This window comes from Erinaceus europaeus, chromosome 10 (assembly GCF_950295315.1).
Source record: "Erinaceus europaeus chromosome 10, mEriEur2.1, whole genome shotgun sequence".
In the NCBI taxonomy this organism is placed as follows: domain Eukaryota; kingdom Metazoa; phylum Chordata; class Mammalia; order Eulipotyphla; family Erinaceidae; genus Erinaceus; species Erinaceus europaeus.
In genome coordinates this window covers 6457484-6484399 of record NC_080171.1, presented here as the reverse complement: position 1 = coordinate 6484399, position 26916 = coordinate 6457484, and the positions used below count along the sequence as shown (strand labels likewise).

Genomic DNA, 26916 nt, shown 5'->3' with positions numbered 1-26916 from the left:
TTTTTACTGTCACCGGGGTTGTTCTTACGGCGTGTGGTACTTGCATGATGAACCCACCACTTCCAACAGCCATTTTTCTTTTTTTTTTTTTTTCTCCCCCCTCCTTTTATTGGATAGGACAGAGAGAAATTGAGACGGGAGAGGAAGGCAGAGAAGGAGAGAGAAAGAGAGACACCTACAGACCTGCTTCACTGATTGTGAAGTGACCCCCCCCCCCCCACAGATGGGGAGCAGGGGCTCGAACCTGGCTCCTTGGGTGGGTCATTGCCTCTAGTGCTGTGTGCAGCTAACCAGGTGAGCCACTGCCCAGCCCCCTCTTCCATTACTTTTCAGTGTAGTTTTGGCATCTGTGTATATCCTGAAACAATACAGTTTTTGAAAATTTTATAGATGAAGCTTTAAGTATTTTTCAGAGACTTGCTATTATTTTATTCATCTGTTTCTGGCAGTCACATCTTGCTGTGTTTGGTTGTATTGTGTTAGTTTTTAATATAATTTGTTTACCCACTCCTCTCTCACATATAAGGCTGCTTCTAGTTTCCTGTAAACAGTAAGCAGTGTAAGGATTGCTCATGGGGGAGGAGCGCGTCTCACCTTGCTTGCAGACCAGGTTCAAGTCCTGTTACTACACGGAGGTGTCATGATGCTGGAGAGCGCTCTGGCCTTGTGGTGTCTTTCCCTTTCTCCCTTCCTACCTAAAAGAAAAATAAACACCTGCGTGAGTAACCTTGTACATGCATGAGGTCCTGACTATGCAAAAAACCTAACCAAACCGGCTAAACAACAACAAACAAAAACACAGTGTTAAAGGACATTCTCTTTGTATTTCTCCCTTCTTTCCTTCTTTCCTTCCTTCCTTCCTTCCTTCCTTTCTCTCTCCCCCCTCTCTCTCCTTCTTTCTTTCTTTCTTTCTTTCTTTCTTTCTTTCTCTCTCTCTCTCTTTCTTTCTTCGACAGAAACTGGAGGTGGGTGGGGAGAGGGAGGGAGCTGCAGTAGTGCTTCACTGCTCGCGAAGCATCACCACCTGCAGCTGAGGACTGGGTCTTGAACCCGGGTCCTTGACCATGTGCTCAACTGGCTGTGCCTCCCCCTGGCCCTGCTCACAACACTGTGACCCGTGTACCTGAATGAGATTTTGGGGTGCACTGTGCTTGAGTTTCAGGAAGTGTGTTGTCCCCACCCACCCTAAGAACTGTGCTCGGATTGCTCTTTCCCTGCCTCATCACACTGAACTGTTTGTACAGACAGCTTATAGGCTCGTGTGTTTATCTCACCTCTCAGAAAGGGGGTATCATGCAGAGGACTGTCTAAGGGGCTGAGCAGTGGTGCACCTGGTAGATTGTACGCGTCACCACATGCAAGGGGGCGGGGGGTTGAAGTAGTGCCGCAGGCATCTCTCCCTTCCCTCTAGCTCAGTTTCTCTCTGTCCTATCAAGTTAAAAAAAAAAGGGGTGGGAGGGATCGGGTGGTAGTGCAGCGGTTTAAGCGCATGTGGTGCAAAGCTCAAGGACCGGCATAAGGATCCTGGCTCGAGTCCCTGGCTCCCCACCTGCAGGGGAGTCGCTTCACAGGCGGTGAAACAGGTCTGCAGGTGTCTGTCTTTCTCTCCCCCTCTCTGTCTTCCCCTCCTCTCTCCATTTCTCTCTGTCCTATCCAACAACAATGACATCAATAACAACATCAATTATAACTACAATAATAAAACAAGGGCAACAAAAGGGAAAATAAATAAAATAAATATTTTAAAAAAAAGGGCCACCAGGAGCAGTGGATTTATCATGCAGGCACTGAGCCCCAGCCGTAACTCTGCCGATAGTAAAATATGTGTGTATAAATAGCTAGAGAAAAATGTTAGTTTAGATTTTAGTCTTCAGAATGCATAGTGTGTGTGTGTGTGTGTGTGTGTGTGTGTATACATGCGTATATATAGCTTTCTGGGACTACTACTTCTTTTTCCTTTTGTTTCTGGGACTTCAGTGCTCTGAGCCAGTGTAGTTCAGGTAGAGACAGAGACAGGTTGTAGGAGGGAGACAGCTACTCTGAAGTTCCTTCTGTGAGCTGTGGTGGAGGCTGGATCCAAACCTGGGTGCTGCTGGGTAGAACAGACACACCACCCTGTGGAGCATCTGGCTGGCCCCCTGGCCCTTGCTTTTTCACTGGTAGTGACCGTCACTGAGGCTCTACTGTGACTCTGCACGTAGCGATACTGTCTGTATTCCTCCTCTCCTCACTGCGGGACCATCCATTCTGTGTTCTGCTAGTGAGCACTTTTCTGTTTTACAGAACGATAATGATCACACCTGACCTGAATATTCATAACCTCCCAGATACTGTTCCAAGGACTTTACATTCCTTGAACCTTAGAAACACCCTGAGCAGTAGAAGCAGTCTTATTCTCAGTCAACAGAGGCTGTAACTGAGACAGTAACTTGGCCAGGGGGATGTAGTTGCCAAGTAGGTGAAGTTAGGATTCAGACTCGTGTCTCCTGGTTCTGTAGTCTGCATTCAGTGTGCTGTTTGGATTTTTTTTTTTTTTTTTTTTTTGGCCTCCAGGGTTATCGCTGAGGCTAGGGCGAGAAAGATAGACACCTGTAGACCAGCTTCACCGCTTGTGAATTGACCCGGTGGGGAGTCGGGGGCTCGAACCCGGATCCTTGTACAGGTTCTTGTGCTTTGCGCTATGTGCCCTTAAGCCATTGTACCTCCGCCTGGCCCCCTTGTTTTGCATTTTCAGAATCCAATGTGTTGCTGCTTTTACAGATCCTTAAATTTAAGTTAAAAGAAAAAAGTGGTTTGTTTAAAGTCAGTAAATTTTCCGTTTTCTTTTTAAAGTTGAGCAAGTTGATAATCTGTTTGGCTTGATGTTGATGTGAGACGGAAGGTAGTGTTTGGAATGAGCTTGAAACTGTAGCAGGCCAGTCAAATGGATGGCAGGAGCCCACTTGCAAGTGCCCTTTCTTAGCGCCTTGAGACGCTGTGTTCACATCTGTCCACAAGCACCATCTGTTGGCTGATGTGTTGTACCTGTGCTTCCTTAGAGCTTTCTTTTTGAAGACATCCTGGAAAAGTGAACACTTTCTTCCTTTTTTTAAATTTTTATTTAAATATTGACAAGGCCATAGGTTAAGAAGGAAACAATTCCACACAATTCCTACCACCAGAACTCTGTGTCCCATCCCCTCCCCTGATAGCTTTCCTATTCTTTAACCCTCTGGGAGTATGGACCCAGGGTCATTGTGGGATGCAGAAGGTGGAAGGTCTGGCTTCTGTAATTGCTTCCCCACTGAACGTGGGCGTTGACAGGTCGATCTATACTCCCAGCCTATCTCTCTCTTTCCCTAGTGGGGCAGAGCTCTGGGGAAGCGGGGCTCCAGGACACATTGGTGGGGTCCTCTGTCTGGGGATGTCCGATTGGCATCCTGGTAGCATCTGGAACTTGGTGGCTGAAAAGAGTTAAGATATAAAGCAGAACAAATGGTTGAACCTAAAGGCTGGAATATTGCAGATGAAGATTTGGGGTCTCCGTTTTGGAAAAAGCTTGTAGGTCTGTTTTAGGTCTATTCCAAGGGACCCATGACTTTAAAAGTGAACATTTTCTCATATTTCTGTCTACTGAATCTTGAGCCCAAGTTTCCCTTAAATGTACAAGATACCAGTTATTATATTTATCACATCTGCATAGCTGATGCTGTTTTTTGATGAGTAAATACCCAAGGAAACTCACAGTTTTGTAGGGCTGTCATTCTATAGTGGTTTGTCACAGTGCAGGTACATTGGACTATTCAATTTCTAGTGAAATGTCGTGTATGGAGCTTGAAGAATACATGTTACTGAAATAAGTCAGAAACACAGGATGAATATGGGGTGACCTCACTCACAGGCAGAAGTTGAAAAACAAGATCAGAAGAGAAAACACTCAGCAGAACTTGGACTGGAGCTGATAGATTGCACCAAAGTCAAAGACTGGAATGAGTTGGGGCGGGGGGAGAGTTCAGGTCCTGGAACAGGATGGCAGAGGACCTAGTGGGGGCTGTATTGTTTTGCGGAAAACTGAGAAATGTTATGCGTGTACAAACTATTGTAATTACTGTCAACTGTAAAACATTAATCCCCCAATAAGTAAATAAAAAAAAATCTAGTGTAATAAGAACAAAGCTATCATATCGGGCTGATATTAATTTTACTTAATTTAGTCTGCTTGGGGTTGGCTTATACTCGGGGTTGGCTTATATGGTGATGCCCTCTTTGCTAGTTAGAGGAGTGGAATTAATAGATCTTGTAGTCTTGGCATTGGTTTTTCTGAAAACGGGATTACCAATGACTAGTGAAATTTTTCTTAACTCCCAGTGTTATAAATTCTATTCCCATCGAACAGGTGGTGCGTGTGATGTGGAATTATGCCCCTGTAATCCTGGTAACTGTTATTCAGTCACTAATTTTTTTTTTTTTAAGGATAATAAAGCTGCTTCCATCTTTTCTTACTGAAATTGCTTTATATTTCTCCCAAAATAATTTTGATTGAGATAACATTGCCTAGAGCTTCTGTCAGTTTCATATGTGCTTTATTCTAATTCAACACATTTACACAGAGCACTTCGTGCCCCACTGCCTGTCCGGCTCCAGCCTTTATCTTCCCCTTGTCCCCGTCAGCCCGTTTCGCTCAGTCTGGCTCAGCCGTCCTGTCTCAGTGGCCTAGACCCTGGCTTGTCTCCTGTCTGATTCTAACTTACGTTATTTAACGCCGCTGTCTGTAATTTTTTCTTTGCCGTGACTGTGACTTAGTCTTTGTGACTGGCAAAACCGCGTGAGGTACTAATTGCCTTTTCATTCCATTCGCTGCCCAACCTGTTCTGCTTCTTTTCTGGCAAGCTGTCTGCAGACATTTTGCAAGGTACAGTTTACTGAGATGTGGGCAACAGTTCTTATTGAAATGTGAAGTTACAGTCTTTACAAAAGGAAAGACACGATGACTGCTTAGTGAGTGTCAGTTGAATGGCTCAGTAAAGGCATTTATTTATAAAAGCCACCTTACTTGTTTGTGTTCTCGAGCAGGACTTCAGGGATGCGTTGGTCTGACATTTGTTTACGTGCAGGTCTACCCAACCCAGTGAACAGTCTTTCTGTTCTCTGGCTCTTTCACATTAGACGTGAGAATTATTTGTCTGTTTAAAAATTTTAGCTTGTTGTGGACATACTTGAGAAATATCTAGTAAGTAGAAAGGTTAATAACCTTTAGTCAATAATAAATAATATAAATGATAAATACTAAAAATAAAAACCATTAATAAAGGTTAGTAATTAAATAGTGATAACACATTTTAGACCACATGCCGTAATACCACAGAGTGACCTATAAGAGGTCTAATACTGCTCTTGTAATGCTACAGTTTTTCATGTTAAGTAGAGTCTTGGTGTAGAGAATGAAATGAGAGGGGGGGTTGTGGAGCAAGATGATGACTGGGAAACAGCTACTGGCTTGAGCTCCGACAACATCTGGAAATGGTAGGATTTTTTGCCTTCAGCAGGACAGTGAATAAGGGGTCCTAGCTGTGACACCAAGGAGGTGAATATAGCTCAATTTGGGTTAGACAACAGAGGAGAGGGAGAGGGAGGGAGAGGGAGAGGGAGAGGGAGAGGGAGGGAGAGGGAGGGAGAGGGAGAGGGAGAGGGAGAGGGAGAGGGAGGGAGAGGGAGGGAGAGGGAGAGGGAGAGGGAGAGGGAGAGACCTGTAGCATTGCTTCCCTCTTGCAGTTAGGGACTGGGGGCTTGAACCCAAGTCTTTGCTCATATTTGCACATGATAACATGTGCTCAATCAGGTGCTCCACTGCCTAGGCCTGAAACATCCATTCAATTTAATTAATCTATTTTAGCCTCCAGGGTTATTGCTGGGGCTCAGTGCCTGCACTATAAATCCACTGTTTCTGTGGCCATTTTTTTTCAGATGGACAGAGAGAAATCGAGAGAGGAGGGGAAGACAGAGAGAGAAAGATACCTGCAGACCTGCTTCACCACGTGTGAAGCGACCCCTGCCCCCGTAGGTGGGGAACTGGGGGCTCAAACTGGGATCCTTGTGTGGGTCCTTGTGCTTAGTACTATGTGTGCTTAACTTGGTATGCCACCGCCTGGCCCCTTAAACATCCATTTTATAACTAATTAAGTGTAACTCTTCCCACCTTCCCCACCAATGTCTAACTAGCTTCCTAGAACTTTTTTTCCCTAGACCATATATTTATTATTGTTGTTCTTATTGATGTCGTTGTTGTTGGATAGGACAGAGAGAAATGGAGAGAGGAGGGGAAGACAGAGAAGGGGAGAGAAAGACAGACACCTGTAGACCTGCTTCACCACCTGTGGAGTGATCCCCCCTCCCCCATAGGTGGAGAGCCGGGGGCTCGAACCAAGATCCTTACGCTGGTCCTTGTGCTCTGCGCTATGTGCGCTTTACCACCATACTACTGCCCGACTCCCCTTTTTTCTATATTTAAGGAGGAAATATCTATAGAGATTTTGAAAGTATAGTTTGAACATAAACATTTAAAAAATTTACTTATTAGTGAGAGAGAACCAGATCATCACTCTGGCATATACAGTGCTGAGGATCGAACTTGGAACCTTATACTTGAAGATCAAATACTCTCTTGCCCTGCACCATCTCCTGGACTGCACACAGAAACATCATCATCATCATTGCCTAAGCACTGCTCTGCTCTGGCTTGTGGTGGTGCTGGGGATTGACCCTGGGACCTTTGGTGCCTCAGGCATGGAAGTCTTTTTGCAAAAACTATTATGATGTCTCTCCATCCACTTATAGACATTTTTACGTCATTGTTTTCATAAAGCTTGTTACTACTCTTAGGGAATTTATCCCCTTCTGTTTAAATTATTGATTAGTTCTTTTGTTTATATCTTGTGCCTACAGAAACAGATTATTTAGTTCAGCGTTACTTTTTTGTTATGCTGAATTACAGGTAAGAATGTAGCACGGCGAGTGATCCCTGGCATCTAAAAAATCATTACAATTCACCTAGATGATTAAAGCCTTTATAGATGAAAAGTATTAGAGTTATCAGCGCGTTGAGGCAGAGGAGCCAGCTGGTTAGAACTAAAGGGGTCACATCACACGATGCAAACCTCTCCGCGTTCATGGTTATGCTTGAGACCAGGCAGGAGTTAGTAAAGGAGGCAGAGAAGAAAAGTGATTCTGACGGAACAAGCCGTCGCATCTGGAATTTAGTCTCCGAAGCAGTAATGTGACAAATATATTTCTATTTCATATATATTGGTAATTCTGACTTCATGATTCATAAATTTCAGTACGACTAACAAGTTTTAGGAAGAAACACCTGGAGCATACAGTGCATCCCACATCATTCCATTAGAGATTATGTGTTTGACTTTCAGTGTAAAACTGTCTGCTAGAGAGTATTTTAGAGGAGAGGAGGGGAGGGGAAGTAGTGTGATTTTAATTAGCACTACTGCTAAACTGCGTGAACAGATGCTAAGAACAAATGAAACCCGAGAAAATAATTCATCTGAGGAAAAAGGAATTATTCTGAATCCAATATTGCAGTTTATTAAAAAAAATTGTGCTTAGTCAACTGAAATTAGGAACAGCCTTCATATTCTTTCAGCCCTGTGGAAATGTGTTTTTTCTGAAGACAGGTATGTCTCTGACAGGTATGCCTCTGCACTTCCTTCTCTGTCCATGTTGCCCTGTGTGCACTGCACGACGGCTCAGGGAAGATGGCAGTGGGCAGAAGTGCTTTTCTCATTTCTCCCCAAAGGACAAAGGCATTTTTGCTTTTCATTTTCACCGAAGAAATCCCGACTCCAGAAATGATTAGAGAAGTATTCAGAAGTCCAAACATGATGAAAGTCCCCTCTGATGGTGACTTTTCCTTCCTTCCTCCCTCCCTCCCTTCCTTCCTTCCTTCCTTCCTTCCTTCCTTCCTTCCTTCCTTCCTTCCTTCCTTCCTTCCTTCCATTTTTAATTTTTTTAATTATCTTTATTTATTAGATAGACAGCCAGAAATCAAGAAGGGAGGGGGGATAGAGAGGAAGAAAGACTGAGACACCTGCAGCACTGCTTCACCATTCGTGAAGCTTTCCCCCTGCAAGTGGGGACCGGAGACTTGAACCAAGGTCCTTGAGCATTGTAACGTGCACTCAACCAAGTGCACCACCACCCGGCCCCATACCTACCTACCTACCTACCTACCTTCCTCTCTCCCTCTCCCTCTCCCTCTCCCTCTCCCTCTCCCTCTCCCTCTCCCTCTCCCTCTCCCTCTCCCTCTCCCTCTTACCCTCCTACCCTCCCTTCTCCCTTTCCTTTCCCTTTCTTTCTTTCTTTCTTTCTTTCTTTCTTTCTTTCTTTCTTTCTTTCTTTCTTTCTTTCTTTCTTTCTTTCTTTCCATTGTATTTATGCTTCACTTGCTTTTTAACAGCTGACTCCCCTAACCTGTAAACTGCTTGGAGTCACCTTACATGTCCAGAGGGAGAAGTTACTCTGTCTGTTCTATGTCACCACGTTGTCACTGCTTTTGGATCAGCTGGATTCTAGCTCTGCTCTTATATTCTCTCTCTATATTAAAATGCTTCAATTTTCATTTCAGGTATATCATATTTTTTTGCCCATGCGACCTAGTTTCCCGTGGCTATTCTTACCTCCCTGTCCAACTGCTGGCTGCAGGAATGAAGGAAGTGACCAGAACGTGGAAAATAGTAGGTGGAGTCACACATGCTTATAGCTATTACAAAAATGGCTGGATAGTCATGATAGCTATTGGATGGGCCCGAGGTAATATCATCAGTATGTTTCATAAGTATTCTTTTATTGGTGTGCTGTATGCAGTTACTGTGATTCCCTAATTATATTAATGAGTACTACATGTTTTAATAACAAAGTTGTTTTTTGGAAGGAAGAAGCTTTTGTTTTTAACACACTGTTGATGAGTAAAGTTAATTAAAAACTAATGTTTCTCTCAAGCAATACTCACCAGCTATTATTTTGAGCCTATTAGTTTGACTAGCAACCTCATTACCGAGGACTTTTATTAAGGTATGCAAAACCAAATTTACATAAGAAATAATGTTGTGAATGTAAATAAAAACATTGCTCTGTGTGTGTGTGTGTGTGTGTGTGTGTGTGTCTGTGTGTCTGTGTGTCTTTTTCCCTCTTGAATAAACTGGAACCAGTAAATATGTCCAGTGTTAGGTTCTTTTGTTTGCAGGGAATCAAACAAATCCTCGACTCTCTTTTATCATAATCTGCTGCATTTAATATTAGCAGTGGAGGAAGTGATAGAGCAGAGGATTTTATTTTTCCAAGTTTGAGCCACACCTGCAGCTACATCTCTGCCGTAGGGAGGCTCTAACTTTCACCTAGATCAGCTCACATAGCCGCCACTGCCTTCTGGTGAAGAGAGCTGCACTGCAGTCTCAGACCACACAGAGAACTTTGTACTCTCTGCTTATATATTGGCATTTTTAGAATTCTGGCTCAGAAGATAGGACTGTATGACTTCATTTCACATATTTATTTAGAAAATTCACAAATTCTTCTCTTGCTTCCAGGTGCAGGTGGCGGTGTTATTACGAATTTTGAGCAGTTGGTAAAAGGAGCCTGGAAACCCCAAGCGGATGAGTGGCTGAAGATGTCCTAGTGAGTGGGTATAGTCACTACTGTCACCAGACTCTTGCTTCTCAGCACCACACTTCTTTTAAAGAACATTTTGGAAACTCTTAAATGTATATAAAACATAGCTGAGAAGTAAATATTAACGATAATGGATAATGAACCAGGGAACTTGTTCTTTCAAGAAGTCCGCTTTCTCAAATGTATTTTATTTATCAAATTTATTTTAAATTAAGCATCGGTTCATCTTTCTGTGGGTTTCTGTCCTTACAAAACAAAAGCAACAGTGCTGGGCAGTGTCGCATCTGGTTGAGCAGACATGTCACAGTGCACAAGGACTCAGGTTCAAGCCCCTGGCCCCCACCTGCAGGGGGAAAGCTTTGTGAGTGGTGAAGCAGGGCTGCAGGTGTCTCTCTTGTCTCTTTTCCTCTCTGTCTTTCCTTACCCCCTTGATTTCTGGCTGTTCCTATCTAATAAATACAGATACTAAAAAGAAAGGGAACAAAAGCAGAAACTTTTTGGATCATGTAGAATTATGGCTAAAGTTTGTCTTTGTGGCGAGAACTACATAGGAACAGTCCTGGATGCAAATGAATCGGTCGCAGCCTATAAGGAAACGTTGATGCCTCCTGATCTTCCTCACCAGCCCCAGGCTTTCTGCTAGACCTCACCGCATCGCCAGCGCACTGTCTTCAGCTTACCATGTGCAGAGCCCTTTCTCCGCAGTTCAGTGCTTTTTGGGTCTATCACCTAGGAAAATAAGCAGGCCTATGCAGAGAGGGTCCCTGTGATGGACATCACGGCGTAATAGCTGAGAGCAGTCACGTGGCATGGAGACCAGTCTGTTTCAGAGACCAGCTTCTCTCCCTCTGGAGAAGTCGACCCAGGGCAGTGAAGCCCTGCAGAGGGCCATAAACGAAACAAACCCTTACTTTTATTTTCTTTTTATGATCCTTTAAGAATACCAACTGGGTATACTTGTTATAAAATGTGTGTGTGTGTCTATTTATACGCATTATGAATTAGGTGGTGAATTTAAATTTGCAAGTTGGGACACACATTCAGCAAGTTCATAGACCGTTACTCCGAAGCAGGAGTGCTGTCTGCTTACATACTTTTGCAAGATTCATTTACTTTTAGGGAGGTGGGAGGAGCGAATCAGAGCATCACTCTGGCATTTGCAATGTTAAGGAGTCAGAACTCTGGACCCAGTGCTTGAGATTTGCCCTGTGCCACCTCCCTGGCCCTGCAGTCATACTGTTAAGCAGTGTCTAAACTCCTGCCGCCCAGACCTAACCCTGTTTTGAACTCAGCTCTAGTGGTGCTTAAAGCTGTAAGATTTGACTTCTCCAAAACCTCACTGTCTGCTGCTGCTTAGAAGCCTTCCTGGTTGCATACGCAGTGAGCATGTTCTCTGGCACGCCCTCCATGCACCGTACCCTTAGAAGAACGTAAGCTGGAGGGAAATCTTACTAAAATCACAAGGAAGGAAAAATGTAGTGCTACACTGTGTTTCTCAAGACCATACCTTCCCCATATCTTATTTTTGATAAAATTCATATGTAGATGAGTTCACACAGTTGAGATATATCACTGGGGAAGGGCCAGCTGTTTCACACCAGGAAAATAGGAAAGTGCTACTACATCAGGGTCTAGGGGGGCCAGGCAGTAGTGCACTGGGTTAAGTGCACATAGTACAATATCAGGGCCTCTAATCTCCTCCTCTCTTCTACTCATGGAGTTTGTTTAATATCAGAAAGTTTTTTTTTTTTCCTTAGAGTTAATTTACTTTTCTTAAGTGCATTGCAGGACGTAGCACTTTTCAGATCCTGTGTGGATAAGCACTACATAGCTAAATACCTGTTTCAGAAATGGTACACGTGGATGTGTCCTCTAGCAAAGCATCATAAGTATGTGTGAGCATTCTAAAATCTCACATACTTTGTGCTGTGGAGAAAGGTGCTTCACTTGGCATAACGTAGTGCTTTCCCCCAACTTAGGTATTGCTTTGTTAAGGAAATGCTGATATCCAGGGTGGCTGCCATATAGGAACATTTACCCCAGGAGAGCTGCCAGTACACTTAATTTATTATTTATTTATTACAAGAACATGTTCATTTATTTGATTTAAAGGCACCATCAGAATTACTGTTTGTCTTTTTTAAAAATTTTATTAGTGATTTAATAATGATTGACAAGATTATATGATAAGAGGGGTACAATTTCCACCACCAGAATTTCGTGTCCCATCCTCTTCATTGGAAGCTTCCCTATTATTATTTTTTTAAGTTTTTATTTATAAAATGGAGACACTGGCAAGACCATAGGTTAAGAGAGGTACAATTCCACACAATTCCTGTCACTGGAACTCTATATCCCATTCCCCCCACCCCATAGCTTTCCTATTCTTTATCCCTCTGGGAGTATGGACCCAGGATCATTGTGGGGTGCAGAAGGTGGAAGGTCTGGCTTCTGAAATTGCTTCCCCGCCGAACATGGGTGTTGACAGGTGGTTCCATACTCCCAGCCTGCCTCTCTCTTTCCCTAGTGGGGCAGGGCTCTGGGGAAGTGGAGCTCTAGGACATATTGGTGGGGTCGTCTGCCCTGGGAAGTTTGGTTAGGGTCATGGTAGCATCTGCAATTTGGTGGCTGAAAAGCATTTTTAAAAATGTATTGCTATCGGGACTTCTTGCCTGCATAATCCCATGGTGACCAGTAGACTTATTTTTTTTCTTTCAATTTCAGAAAGAAAGAGACAGGGAGAGAGAGCTATAAGGAGAGAGACAGAGACAGACCCCCATTCTGCTGTTGAGGGCACTTCCTCTTTGTGCTGGGTATGGTGCTCCCGTGACTAGAAGGGGCTCAGATCCGGGTCCTTGTGTGTGGCAGTGTGCCCTCTACCAGGTGAACTATCCCTGCCCCATAGCATTTCTGAGGCCTTGCCAGTATACTCACAGATCGCAGTTTATCGGTTAGTGTCTCATTAAATTGACATTTCATTGATTACTTTGAGAGGCACAGAAATGAATCATTACTTCACTACTTACTGACTTCAAATGTGTTCCCTTTTCAGCCCTGCCAAGATAACCCTGCTGGGGTCAGTCATCTTCACTTTCCAGCAAACCAAGTATCTGGGAATAACAAAGCACAACCTCATGTTCTTTTACACCATGTTTCTTGTAGCCACAAAGGTAAGAGTCTATCAAGTCGCTCTCTTTCGATGTTACAGATTCACGTAAGCAGGACTTTGCATACACGGCAGGTAGCAGGTCGTGAATTATAAGTATGCTCGGGGATCTGTTTCAGATGCAATTTTATGATTGGCATGAGGTCAAGTGTCACATTTAGTTTTTTCCATATGAACGTGAAGTTTTAGCACAATTTGTTGAAAGGAATTTCCTTTCCCTTACTGAATTATTCCTTTTACTGAATTATTGTTGCCTTGTTGTTAAAATCATCCCTCCCCCCAAAAAAAAATATATGGGGGCCTATTTCTGTACTGTATTTTGTACCAGACTATCTCCATAGTTGTTAATTTCCTAGGGAAGTTTTACTTCAAGATGTAAAAGTGCTGCAACTTTTTTTTTTTCAAGATTTCCTCAGATATTCTAGGTATTTGCATCTACATATAAATATCATGAGTAAGGTATCACATTCTCCTACAAATACACAAACTTCTGGGATTGTGGTTGAGATTGTGTTGTATCTGTAGACGCATTTTTGGGGGAAATCACACTTTATTTATCTTTTTAGATTTCTGTTTATAAAATGGAAATACTCACAAGACTACAGGATAAGAGGGGTACATTTGTACACAGTTCCCACCCCCAGAGCTCTGTATCCAGTCCCCTCCCTTGACAACTTCCTTGTTTATCCCTGTGGGAGTGTGGCGTTAAAATGAATTCACTGGTCCTGAAATATGATGCCCCTTTGCATTTGTTTAGAACTTCTTCAATTTCTTTTTTTTTTTTTAATTAATTACTTTTTTAATTTATAAAATGGAAATGTTGACAAGACTACAGGATAAGAAGGGTGCATTTCTACACATTGCCCGCTCCCAGAGCTCCATATCTAAGCCCCTCCCCTGATAGCTTTCCTATTCTTTATCCCTCTGGGAGTATGGACCCAGGGTCACTGTGGGATGCAGAAGGTGGGAGGTCTGGCTTCTGTAATTGCTTCCCAACTGAACATGGGCATTGACAGGTCGATCCATACTCCCAGCCTGCCCTTTCTCTTTCCCTAGTGGGTCAGGGATCTGGAGAAGCGGGGCTCCATGTCGCATGGTGGGGTCCTTTGCCCAAGGAAGTCGGGTTAGCATCATGGTATCATCTGGAACCTGGTGGCTGAAAAAGAGTTAAGATATAATGCAGAACAAATTGTTGACTAATCATGAACCTAAAAAAGGCAAGGATATTGCAGATGAAGATTTGGAAAGTCCATTTTGGAAAAAGCTAGGAGGTCTGTTTTAGGTATATTCCAGAGGGCCCATGACTTTACTAGTTTTTGCCTGCGCCTGACACCTAATATGCAGGTGAACCCAGGTTATTATCTGGGGAAATGGTGTCATAGTTGGAAAAAAAGGACTAGAAAGCTGGATCAGGGAGAGAGTAGCTCCCAAGTATGGGGAAAGTATATAAATATTGTTAAATGTAAACCACATCAGTTTGATCTGGGCCCCATAGTCAGCACAGGAGCCTGTGTGACCTCTGCATCCCTGTAGGTCTGAGCTCGCATTCTGTGGTCACGGCTAGGAACATTCCAGGCTGTACTAATTTCAGGACCCATCTTCCTTGGGTAGTAGCTAGAGTATGTTATCCAACCTCCCTTCAAAGAATGGAACATTCTCTACCATTGTCGATCCACATTGAGGTTTTGTTAAAGAGTGCACCACTCGAAATGGAGTTAAGGAGTGCAATGAGTTAGGAAAGGTCTCTCCAGAGTAATGAAGCTGAAGAGTTGACATTCCATACCTGATGTGTCTGGACACAGTCTGAAGTGAAGCATGCCGAGGTGGTACTGGGTGCATGGATTAGATTGGGATCAGCAGATGCAGTATCAGTTGGTATGACTGGAGAGAAGCCTGCAGGAAAGTGAGCCCCACCTTAGAGTCTCCAGGACTGGGAGGTGCATGGGCTTCATAGAGAAAGGGGAAGGTTCCTGCTGTCTCAGGGTTTAAGAAGGCATTAGATAGTTATTGCTATACCCAAATTATTTGTCAATTGGGTTACCTTTGAAAATCCCATTGTTAGAATTTGCTGTAGCATACAGGAGCTTACCATAATTTATGTCCTTTTATGCTATTTGTATATAGTTGTATCTTACAAAGTAACACCACCAGTTGCTTCTGTTCTCCCTGGTCTAAGCTTTTCGGAGACAATATTTCAAAGAACAAGTCATTATTAGAAATGTGTTAGCAATTGAGCCCACTGTTCAAATTCTATCTGAGGGAGTCGGGCTGTAGCGCAGGGGGTTAAGCACAGGTGGCGCAAAGCACAAGGACCGGCATAAGGATCCCGGTTCGAACCCCGGCTCCCCACCTGCAGGGGAGTCGCTTCACAGGCGGTGAAGCAGGTCTGCAGGTGTCTATCTTTCTCTCCTCCTCTGTCTTCCCCTCCTCTCTCCATTTCTCTCTGTCCTATCCAACAACGACAACAACAATAATAACTACAACAATAAAACAACAAGGACAAAAGGGAATAAATAAATAAAATAAATATTAAAAAATAAAATAAAATAAAATTCTATCTGATTACCAATTTCAAGTCTTAAGTGCTTAGATTAAAGGAACATATACTCAGCCTATGGTCTATGGCATCAAAAAGTTTGAGATATTTAATCCATTTTTCCCCCTCTCATATTAATTAAATAGTTATTTCTGAGACTGTAAGTTAATAGGAGTGTAGATTAACACCATTCCCACCACCAAAGGTCTGTGTGTCTGTCCTCCCCCCCACCTCACCCCTCAGCCCAGTGAAGCTGAACGAACATCTACCCTCACCCTCCACACAGAGATTTTTACTTTAGTGCCCTACTCCAAACTCAGTCAGATTCTGTATTGAGTTTCCCTTTCTGTTCTTCTTTCTCAACTTCTGTGGATGAGTGGGATCATCCCATACTCATCTTTGTCTTTCTGACTTATCTCATTTAACATAATTCCTTCTAGCTCCATCCAAGATGGGTCAGAGAAGTGGGTTCATTGTTCTTAGTAGCTGTGTAGTACATCAGTTTCTTACAGTGATAGATTGTGGTTTTCCTCCCTATTCTCTTGCCTGCTGGGACCTTGCACTGCCTGCCACGTTCTCTGCTACGCCTGGCAAATCCGTCTTTGAATTTCAGATACAGAAGGGGGAAGAGAGACAGAGAAGAGACATGCCAGCATTGCTCCGTGAACGGAGCTCTCCCTGTGCTGTGCTCGGTGCATCGAGCGATGCAGAAGCTCTGGCCAGGTGCTCGCATGTGCTAACCTGTGTGCCAGCCAGGGGAGCAGCCACCCACCACTGGCGTCTTTGTTTCACACACCTTTCACTACTTTTAACTATTTGCCTTGCAATAGTTAGGTCTTCGGATGTCTCTATAAAAATAGTTCATGAAGTCATTAAAATGTTGAGTTTTACATTACTTGTCTATAGGTTTGTAACGGAATCATATATGCACACACGTGTGTGTGTATCTTTATATGTTTATTCTTTAATCCTGTGGCCTTGATCAATTTGTCTATTAGTTTTATATATTTTATGTAGACTTTCTGGCTTTGTCTACACACGATTTCACTGTCTAAATAAATTTCAGTTTATCCTTTTTAATCTGGATTTCAGTTTATCCTTTTTAATCTGGAGGCTGTATGTATTTTTCTTCTTCGTGTCTTACTGTCTTGACTAGAATCTTTAGTATAATGGTTAATATGCATGGTGAGAGCTGACAACTCTCTATTTAGTGAGAGAACATCCAGCTCTTTATGATTAAAATCGATGTTGCAATAGTTTTTATAGACACTGTCTGAAGAAATTCTCTTCTATTCCTAGTTTGCTTGAGTTTTTTGTGAAAAAATGTGAGACTGTAAATGCTTTTATTTTTTATTTTATTGTGATAATCATGTTTTTTTTTTTTTTAACCCACATTCTCTTAATATTGTGAATTACACTGATTAAAAATATGATCCTTTATTTCTTTGGTAAAACCATTTAATCATACGATTTATCTTTTTTTATATGGATGGATTTGATATGCTGATTATTTCAGCAGCAACCCTCCCCCCCCAAGTTAAGACAGATGTCGGTTGTAGCTGTGTGTGACTTCTGCATTGTGGGGACAGATGTCGGTTGTGGCTGTGTGTGACTTCTGCATTGTGGGGACAGATGTCGGTTGTGGCTGTGTGTGACTTCTGCATTGTGGGGACAGATGTCGGTTGTGGCTGTGTGTGACTTCTGCATTGTGGGGACAGATGTCGGTTGTGGCTGTGTGTGACTTCTGCATTGTGGGGACAGATGTCGGTTGTGGCTGTGTGTGACTTCTGCATTGTGGGGACAGATGTCGGTTGTGGCTGTGTGTGACTTCTGCATTGTGGGGACAGATGTCGGTTGTGGCTGTGTGTGACTTCTGCATTGTGGGGACAGATGTCGGTTGTGGCTGTGTGTGACTTCTGCATTGTGGGGACAGATGTCGGTTGTAGCTGTGTGTGACTTCTGCATCTTAACACTGGGCTCATTAAGTTGTGAAATGTTCAGTTTTCTACTTTCTGAATTTATGTGGTCTTTTTTTTTTTAAAATAATGCCTTAGTTAAATATATGATAAAGGACTATTCAGAGTCTTTGTTTCTTTTTCTTTTTTCTTTCTTTCTTTTTTTTTTTTTTTGAGATTTATTTATCTTTATGAGAGACCAGCAGTATGTTCAACTCTGGCTTATTATGGTGATGCCAGGAATTGAACCCGGGAACTTGAGTCCTCAGGCAAACTAGTACTGTGCTCTAAGATGTTGAGTTAGTTGTATTTTTCAAGGCACTTGCCATGAATCTAGAGCTTTGTTTATTTCTTGAATTCATTTGAAATTTCCGACATTTGTTTTCATTGTTTTGTGTATTTCACTAATGGCAGGTCAGAGTCATGTCTTTTTCTGTACTGAGTTTGGACTTGTTCTTTTTCTATAAAGAACAGATTATAGATTTGACTTTTTTTTTTTCTTTTCCCCAAGTTGCATGGCAAAAAAGTACTATGGACAAAGTCATACACAACTGCTCAGTTACGATAAAATTCCTGCAACAAGTATCATAATATATCTAACATTGTTAACAATTAAGGAATAAGGAAGGGCCAGGCAGTAGCACAGCGGGTTAAGTGCACATGGCGCAAAGCACAAGGACCATTGTAAGGATCCTGGTTCAAGCCCCCCCGGCTCCCCACTTGCAGGGGGGTCACTTCACAAGTGGTGAAGCAGGTCTGCAGGTGTCTGTCTGTCTCCCTCTCTGTCTTCCCCATCTCTTTCAATTTCTGTCCTATCCAACAACAACGACAGCAATAATGACAACATTAGAAACCAAAATGGGAGAAAATGGCCTCCAGGAGCAGTGGATTCGTAGTCCAGGCACCGAGCCTCAATGATAACTCTGGAGGCAAAAAAAAAAAAAAAAAAAAATTAAGGAATAAGGAACTAAATAGCTTGATAGGATACTTAAAAGGAAATTATTAATAGCTTTTCACACAGAAAAAGTAGGAAAGTGCCTTTCAAATATATGAAAATATCAGAAATTCATACTTTGAGAAATATTAACTAAAGTCATACTCAGGTACCATTAATCAGACTGTGAAAAATGTGAAATTCTGGCTATATATTCTGTCCATACAGCTGCAGAGAATTGGATGTGCTTGTAACTTTTCCGTTTTCTTCTATCTGGATAACATTGTTCTTTTTTCTTCAGTGTCCTGTCCCCCGAAATAGTCTCCATGTTGATATGGGCCTTATCTAACCATAAGAAAAACTTGTTGGTATTTTTTTGGTGAGATTTTATTAAGTTTCTAAGTCCACCCAGGACAACAGCTCTGTTACAGAGTGAGAGAAGCATAGAATCAGGAGTGCCGACAGTTTTGTGCTTTTTTTTAAAAAAGATATTTATTCCCTTTTGTTGCCCTTGTTATTTTATTGTTGTTGTTATTGATGTTGTCATTATTGGGTAGGACAGAGAAATGGAGAGAGTGATGTCGTCGTTGTTGGATAGAACAGAGAGAAATGGAGAGAGGAGGGGAAGACAGAGGGGGAGAGAAAGACAGACACCTGTACACCTGCTTCACCGCCTGTGAAGCGACCCCCCTGCAGGTGGGGAGCTGGGGGCTGGAACCGGGATCTTTAAGCCAGTCCTTGCGCTTTGTGCCACGTGCGCTTAACCCAGTGCGCTGCCGCCTGACCTCCAGAATGTAAAACTTTGAAATGCTCAACTTAGTAGAGGACAGTAAATATGACTAAGGGGGGGAAAAAAAAAAAAAAGAAAGCAGTCCTTCTGAGACAGCAGCCGCCTGGTGAGTGCTCCAGCTGGAGACTTGATGAGCACCTGGCTCTGAAGAGTCCTGCAGGCTGTGCCCGCTGCTCTTCACTTCTGGATTGTATGTCAGAAGACATTCCTCCTCTTCTCACAGTGGGCGCTTGTTATTTGCTTACACTCTTACCTCATTGGCTGTTCATGAAGTAAAGCTGCGGTCAGCGTGATTTTGTACAGTCATTGAAATAGTTTTTCATTGAAACTATTTGATCTAAAGAACAGTTTAGTAGAAGGAGGTTCTGAGATCTCACTCAAAGATGACTTAAACTTGGAGGCTTGTTTAAATAGATTCTTCTCCCTCTCTGTCTGTTCTCTACAGGTGACCACACTCATATTGATGCCTTTCTTTTATCTTTTGTTTGTGTCGTGGGGAGTTAAACTTCTGGACGCCTTGCTTGACTGTTTCTGGATAAGCTTCTACTTATACTTTTTTTTTTACACCAGAGCACCGCTCAGCTCTGGCTTATGATGGTAAGGGGAAATTGAACCCCAGACTTTGGAGCCTCAGGCACCAGATTCTCTTTGCATAACCATTATGCTATCCACCCCCATTCCTCTACACTTACTCTTTTCAGTTCTGTCATGACTGATCCACTTGCCTGCCTCTGTTTGGCCGTAAGATGCCTGAGCAACTGTATTCAACATTCTGGCAGTCAGCTCCCCTCAGTCTTGTTGACAGCTGGGTTTAGGCTTTGCTCATGGCATTGGATCTCACATCTGTTGTTCTAGAAACTGATAAAGTCACAAACGGGAGAGTCGATTTAAGCTTGAAATCTCTCCTTGGCTGGCTTTGAATGCCAAGCTGTCTCCCTAGCACCCGTCCTCAGGCTCCTGAAGTGTGTGCTCAGTCTCTTGACATGACCACTGTTGCTGTTTGCTACGCTTTCGAGATCTTTCTGGATATTCATAGCGCAGGGTTGGTAAACGACGAGCAATGACATAGAGCATTTTAGGTTCCCTCCTCTCTGAGCTGTACACTTGCCCGTGCTAGGTGCTTTGGCTGTCTGACTCTCCAGTCTCTGTTACCTCTGTCCATCTGGGAGTTTTGTTTCCTACCCCTCAGTGTTGTGACTTGACAGATCCTCCTTGACATGAGCCAAGCCAAATGTGGAAGTGACTTTGCTCTTCTTTCTTTCTTAAGATTCAGCCCTTCAGATTTTACCTGCAGTGTTCGTATTAGCCTTTATGGGTGGTTTTGCGTATTTCTGTATTTCATATTAATTTTGGTTAGAGACTGAGTCTGATATAAGCTGTTTACTTATGACTGGTGGAAACTTCTTAAGAATGATTAAAATGTTACTTTGTTTACTTTTATTGAGGTCATAGTCACAAATAAAATCTTAGTGTACCATTCAGTGGCATTTAGTGTGTGTTCATGATATGTGTACATACATTTTTAATTTATAGGAAAGATAGTACATTGCCTATGTATATATCTGTATCATTTTTACTTAATAAGATGTTTTAGGAATTTTTCCGGAGCTGGGTAGATAACATTGGTAGTGCAACAGTCTCTCATGCCTGACAGACACCAAGAGTTCCAGTTCCGTCTCCAGCATGAATCAGAGCCAGAGCTGAGCTGGACTCTAGTAAAAGAAAAAGGAAAAAAAATTTATCCTTCTATTTATTTATTTTCTGTCTGTCTGACAGTTATATACTGTATCTTTTCCTTTATCATTTTCTTACTATTCCTCTTGTGATGAACACCTGTCTTGCCTCTAATTTCTCATGTAGGCTGTATTGCAGTTAAGAATTTGTTTTTGAGTTCATTTTTCTCAAGCAAGTAGACCTTATATCCCAGGGATCTCTAGTAGAAATTTGCTTCCAAAGCCTTTCTAGTTTGATTCATTATGTGAGATCCACTGAAGGAATTAATTGACTTGAAAATTCATGGACCTCTGGGAATCGCTCTAATCCTAGGTCCATTTTCCCAGATCCATTTTGGCAGCAGTGTGATTTCTGAATTAGTCTAAATACCCTGGAACGTTACGTATTGCTGTACACGTCCACCTCACCTCGCAGCATCTTGCTCATGCATGAATGTAAATGAAAAGACGGAGGCTGTAGACAGTCTCTAATAGTAGCAGTATTCTGCACTTCACTGGAAAGCTGTGACTTTACAGCACGAGGGAGAACAACTTCATTTAGTGATGGGACTTCAGATCTGGGTGTTCCAGACTGCTTTCTCACTCACCGTGGACAAATCCCTCACTGGTTAGAATTGTGGTTCTGCGTCTTTATGATGGAAGTAATAATAGAGTAGTTGTTGAGTTAAATGTAAAGATGAGGTGATAGAAACATTCCCAAGAGTTCCTGCACTTGTTAAGTGCATCGTGGTGGTGTCTGTTACTATTCGCTTGGTGTAGACTATAGATACTATCTAACTTCTTCTTACTCCTAAATGTATTCTGTGGTTATACTGCTCATTTTGCAACCCACAGTATACTTTGTACTGTTATTGAATTATATGTAATTCTTTTCCATTAATTATATATATATATATATATATATATATATATTCTTTTCCATCAATTCAGTATAAATACATATGGAGAAGAGTGGCCTGGGAGGTGGTGCAGTGGATAAAGCACTGGACTCTCAAGAATGAAGTCCTGAGTTCAGTCCCTGGCAGCACATGTACCAGAGTGACGTCTTACTCTTTCTTTCGCTCTCCTCCTATCTTTCTCCCTAATAAATGAATAAAATCTTTAAAGAAAAGGGAGAGAGAAGCAATCTTTTCCAGCACAGAGCATTTTTCCAGATAGCTTAGTTTGCTTTTTCTAAAGATTAAGTTTAGAACACATTTTGAAAATAGTGAGAACTTCTGTAAGCAAATATAAAATATGAGTACTACTCAGAAGTCACAGAGCTGAGGAAGATAATAACTGTACTTAAAAGTAAACAGAGGGGGGGATGGTGAAATAGCTCACGTGACCCCGGGTCAAGCCCAGTCCCCATGGGACTGAAGGGAGCGTGGTGTTAGGGTCTTTCACGTCTCCCTCTCCCTTTCTGTGTAAAGCATGTATGCTGGGGCCAGGTGATGCACAGCTGGTTGAGCACGAGGACCTGGGTTCGAGCCCCCAGTCCTCATCTGCAGGGGAACAGTTGTACAAGTGGTGAAGCAGGGCTACAGGTATCTCTTTCCCTCTGTACCACCTTCTGATTCTGGCTGTCTCTGTCCAGTAAATAAATAAATAAAAAAGTTTTTTCTTAAAGCCCCTACTTTTAAAAAAGAAGACTAGTGAATCATCAGCATAAAAACATTAAAAAAATTTACTAAAGGGTTTCAACAGAAGACTAGATGTGGCAGAAGAAAAAATTAGGGAACTCAAAGACAGGGTAGTGGGACTCAGCTCAATTCAAACAAAAAAGCAAAATACACATATATATTTTAAAAGTACAGCAAGCTCAAGGGACTTACAGGACAACACCAAGTGAGCTAACATTTAAAAAATATTTATTCTCTTTTTGTTGCTTTTGTTGTTTTTATTGTTGTTGTTATTGATGTCGTTGTTGGATAGGACAGAGAGAAATGGAGAGAGGAGGGGAAGACAGAGAGGGCGAGAGAATGAGAGACACCTGCAGACCTGCTTCACCACTTGTGAAGTGACTCCCCTGCAGGTGGGGAGCCAAGCCAGGGGCTCAGACCAGGATCCTTACGCCAGTCCTTGCGCTTTGCGCCACATGCACTTAACCCGCTGCATTACCGCCCGACTCCCGAGCTAACATTTATATTGTGGGAATTTTACAGTAGTGAGAGAGAAAGGAGCAAAAAAAATTACTTGAAGAAATAAAGACTGACAGCTTCCCTTTTCTGAAGGGAAGGAAATAGATAACCCAGATTCAGAAAACCCAGAGAGTTGTAAGATGAACCCAAAGACACATTAGAGGGGCTGGGGCATAGCTCATGCGGCAGGATAGACACCTTACCAGGGTCCAGAGTCCAGGTGAAGGCTTGGCACCACGTGAGAATCGAATGGACAACCACAGCAGGGGAGCTGCACTGACAGAGGACTAGTGCTGCGAGGTTTCCCCATCTTCCTCTCTCTACCTCGGACCTGAATGAAAACGCCCAGCCGCAGTGGAATTAGACAAGTATGAGGCCCACTGCTTCGAGAGAAAAAGATGGAAAGGCATTATATTTAGCACGCGGAAATTTAAGTTGAGAATCTTTAAAACAAATGTTAAACCCAGTGGACTTAACAGATCACCCTGCCCCAAACTGACAATAGACATTTTTATTAAGGTCACATGAAACTTTGTCTAAGATAGAGCTTATGTTAAATCACAAAAGAGGTTTTAGTAAATTTAAGAAGATTGGAGTCGTTCAAACAAAATTGCTGACAATATGGTCCGTCTGACATTAGAAACCATGAGCAAAGGGCCGGGAAGACAGCACAGTGGTTCTGCAAGAGACTGCTGCCGGAGGCGCCCAGGTCCCAGATTCAGCCCCCAGCGCCACCATAAGCCAGAGCTGCAATGTGCTCTGGTCTTTCTTTGTATTTTTCTCATCAAAATGGAATGAATGGTGGCCAGGCGGTAGCCCACCCAGTTGAGTGGACACATTACTGTGCTCGAGTCCCTGGGTTCGAGCCATTGCTCCTCACGTGCATACGGAAAAGCTCTAGGCACTATGCCGTGGTCTGCATGAGGTCCTGAGTTCAGTCCCTGGCAGCACATGTACCAGAGTGATGTCTGGTTCTTTCTCTCTCTCCCCTATCTTTCTCATAAATAAAATCTTAAAAAAAAAAATCAAAGAGAACTGCTCTTAGATCCAGCTGTTCCATTTTCTGGGTATTTATCCCAAGAAAATGAAAATCTTAAGTCAGAAAGCTATGTCCACCCTCTGTGCTGATTGCTGCATTTATAATAGCCAGTGTATGGAAAGTGTACAAGTGTCCATTGATTGAGTGGATAGAGACATTTGCTTTACACACAGAAATACTGTTCAGCTGTAAGAAGGAAAGAAATCTTGCCTCTTGGACAAAGGGGCCGTAGAGTAAGTGAGATAAGAGAAAAACCAAGAGCGTCTGGTCGCACTTACCTGTGGATCTTTAAAAACAGCAAGCAGACTCGTAGTGAAGTTTGGTAGTGGTGAGAGGTCGGGGTCGGGGTGATAAAGCCTCTAGAGCTTTGGGGTCAGAAGTGCAAGCTTAATGTCACCAAAGGAGTCACAACAGTGCAGGGCGGGCGCTGTGGCTGTAGCGAAGGATGCAGCTGTGCCTACGGGGAAGCTGCTGAGAGCAGCAGGTCCTAGAAGCTCTCATCTCAGGAAAACGCTGTTATTGAAATCACATGTGGTGAAAGGTGTTGACTGCATTTACTGTGGTGATTCCTTGCCATGCACGACACACGTGGATATCAAATCTTGCGCATCTGAAGCACACGGACTGTTAGCACATCAGCTACACCTCCGGAAAAACACTGTGTTTTGAATCTTTTTCTAAGATGAACTTTCCTCTCTGTCTGGAGGAACAGACCTGCATTTAAGCCTCACTGACCTTTGTTCTTCCAGGTAGCCATGATGGTGACAGACACTCCCGTCATGTCGCTCGGTCCCGTGGAGGATACTCTGAGTCGGATGCTCTTTGGCTGGCAGCAGCATTTTTCATCTTGTGAGAAGAAACACGAAACGAAACCCTCCGCGAACGGTGCCAGTTCATCGACCTCAAAAAACACAGCTGATGCCTCAGAGGGCGAAACAAAGAAACAGGCCAAGAAAACGGAGTGAATGGGTCGGATGAGCTTCAGAAGGCAGAAAAGTGTTTTTTCTTACCGACCTGTCCGATTGGCATTAACTATTTCTATGTGAATGATGTGAAATAAAGAAGATGACTTATAAGGCATGGAGGTGAGAACAAGACAGAGCTCCTCTGTGTTCCAGGGAGCCAGTTCCTGTCTGCAGTGAAGTTCTTGAGTGTTCAGAGGTATCATGTACTGGTTGTTTTCTAAGTTACACCGAAAAGATTCTATTGTCACTGTTTTTACAACTTTATATTTATAAAAAGTCTAGACTTTTTCAAAGATAATTTCCTGTTTAATTTTGAGCACTTATTAAAAATAAGTTGATGTTATGGATGAGAACTAATGACTAGTTTATATTTCAGATATAGATACTGTATTTTTTTTCTCACATTAAATTACATATCTGAAATTTAATTTTTTTTTCCTAGTGGTATTTTTCTTTTAAGAATAGCACCTTACCAACTGAGGTCTGAGTTTCAATCTTAAGTTTACTTCATGCACTCCTCGCTTAAACTTTTTTCTCAAAAGAAAATCGAGAGTTGTCATTTTTAATAAGTCACTGGGGCCATTGCTTTCTGCATCTTATTTGAGGTTTGCGTGGCCCACCCCTTCCCTTACGACACACTTGTTTTGCTATCGAATCGTTCTCAGCATTCCAGTATTAACTTTTTTGTTACCTTATTCAGTTGATCTGCATAATATCATCTTAGTCAATCAACAAAAGGTCTTAATACTGTGTCTGTGTGTATGTGTGTGTGTGTAACTGGGTATTCTTGAATGATTTTACTGTTCTGGTCCACGTTTTCTTTCAGATAGAGATGCAGAGAGAGAGAGAGAGAGAGAGGGAGAGGACAGAGGCCTCCCAGCGATCAGTGGGATCAGTAGCTTTCCCTTCATTGCTGTATCACCTTCCGTCTGCTACTGGGATTTGAGCAGGGACAGTGCAGGCACCTTGTCCACAGGGGCTGTGTCTCCAACCACCAAAAGGATAATTTCAGTTTAAAACACTCACCAGTTCCTCTTCTCTCAGTTATCTAGTGAATGTGTCACACTAGTTTTGTGGGTTGGTGGAGCACACAATTTACTATGTACAAGGATCCGGGTTCAAGCCCCTGGTCCTCTCCTGTAGGCTGGAAGCTTCACAAGTGCTCGAGCAGTGCTGCAGGTCTCTCTCCCTATCCCCCTTTCCCTGTCATTTTTCTCTGTCTCTACACAATAAAAAAGCAAACAAACTAGTTTTCATATGTTTCTGTTTTATTTTATTATTATTTTAAAATTTTTATTTATAAAAAGGAAACACTGACAAAACCATAGGATAAGAGAGGTACAACTCCACACAATTCCCACCACCAGAACTCCGTATCCTATCCCCTCCCCTGGTAGCTTTCCTATTCTTTATCCCTCTGGGAGCATGGACCCAGGATCATTATGGGAAGGTGGAAGGTCTGGCCTCTGTAAGTGCTTCCCCACTGAACATGGGTGTTGACAGGTGGATCCATACTCCCAGCCTGCCTCTCTCTTTCCCTAGTGGGGTGGGGCTCTGGGGAAGCGAGGCTCCAGGACACGTTGGTGGGGTCATCTGCCCAGGGAAGTCTGCTTGGCATCATGGTAGCATCTGGAACCTGGTGGCTGAAAAGAGAGTTAGCATACAAAGCCCAACAAATTGTTGACTAATCATGAACCTAAAGGCTGGAATAGTGCAAATGAAGACTCGGGAGGTCTCCATTTTGAAGATAGTAGGCCTATTTTAGTTATATTCCAAAGGGCCTATGAGTGTACTTAGTTTTTTCTTGAGCCTGACCTCTGATATGCAGGTGGACCCAAGTTATTGTCTGGGAAGATGATGTCATGGCTGGAAAAAGGGCTAGAAATCTGTGTCAGGGAGAGAATAGCTCCCAAATATGAGAAAGGTATATAAATATTGTTGATTGTAAACCCCATCAATTTGATGTGATCTGGGGCCCATATTAAGCTTAGGGGTCTATGTGACCTCTGCATCCCTGTAGA

The 26916-nt window shown here is 42.8% G+C and overlaps 1 protein-coding gene and 1 long non-coding RNA gene across 2 annotated transcripts in view; one reads left to right on the top strand and one right to left on the bottom strand.

The window, feature by feature from the left end:
- TMEM38B (transmembrane protein 38B) overlaps positions 1-25323 on the top strand; it is a 40997-nt gene extending 15674 nt beyond the window's left edge. Inside the window, exons 3-6 of the mRNA XM_007516165.3 lie at positions 8615-8799; positions 9576-9663; positions 12710-12827; positions 24680-25323. Coding sequence (XP_007516227.1) covers positions 8615-8799; positions 9576-9663; positions 12710-12827; positions 24680-24895 — 607 coding nt within the window. The 3' untranslated portion in view covers positions 24896-25323. The remainder of the gene's footprint in view (positions 1-8614; positions 8800-9575; positions 9664-12709; positions 12828-24679) is intronic.
- The window catches only part of LOC132540822 (uncharacterized), a 478519-nt gene that overhangs the window by 439472 nt on the left and 12131 nt on the right, over positions 1-26916 (bottom strand). The window lies entirely within an intron of this gene.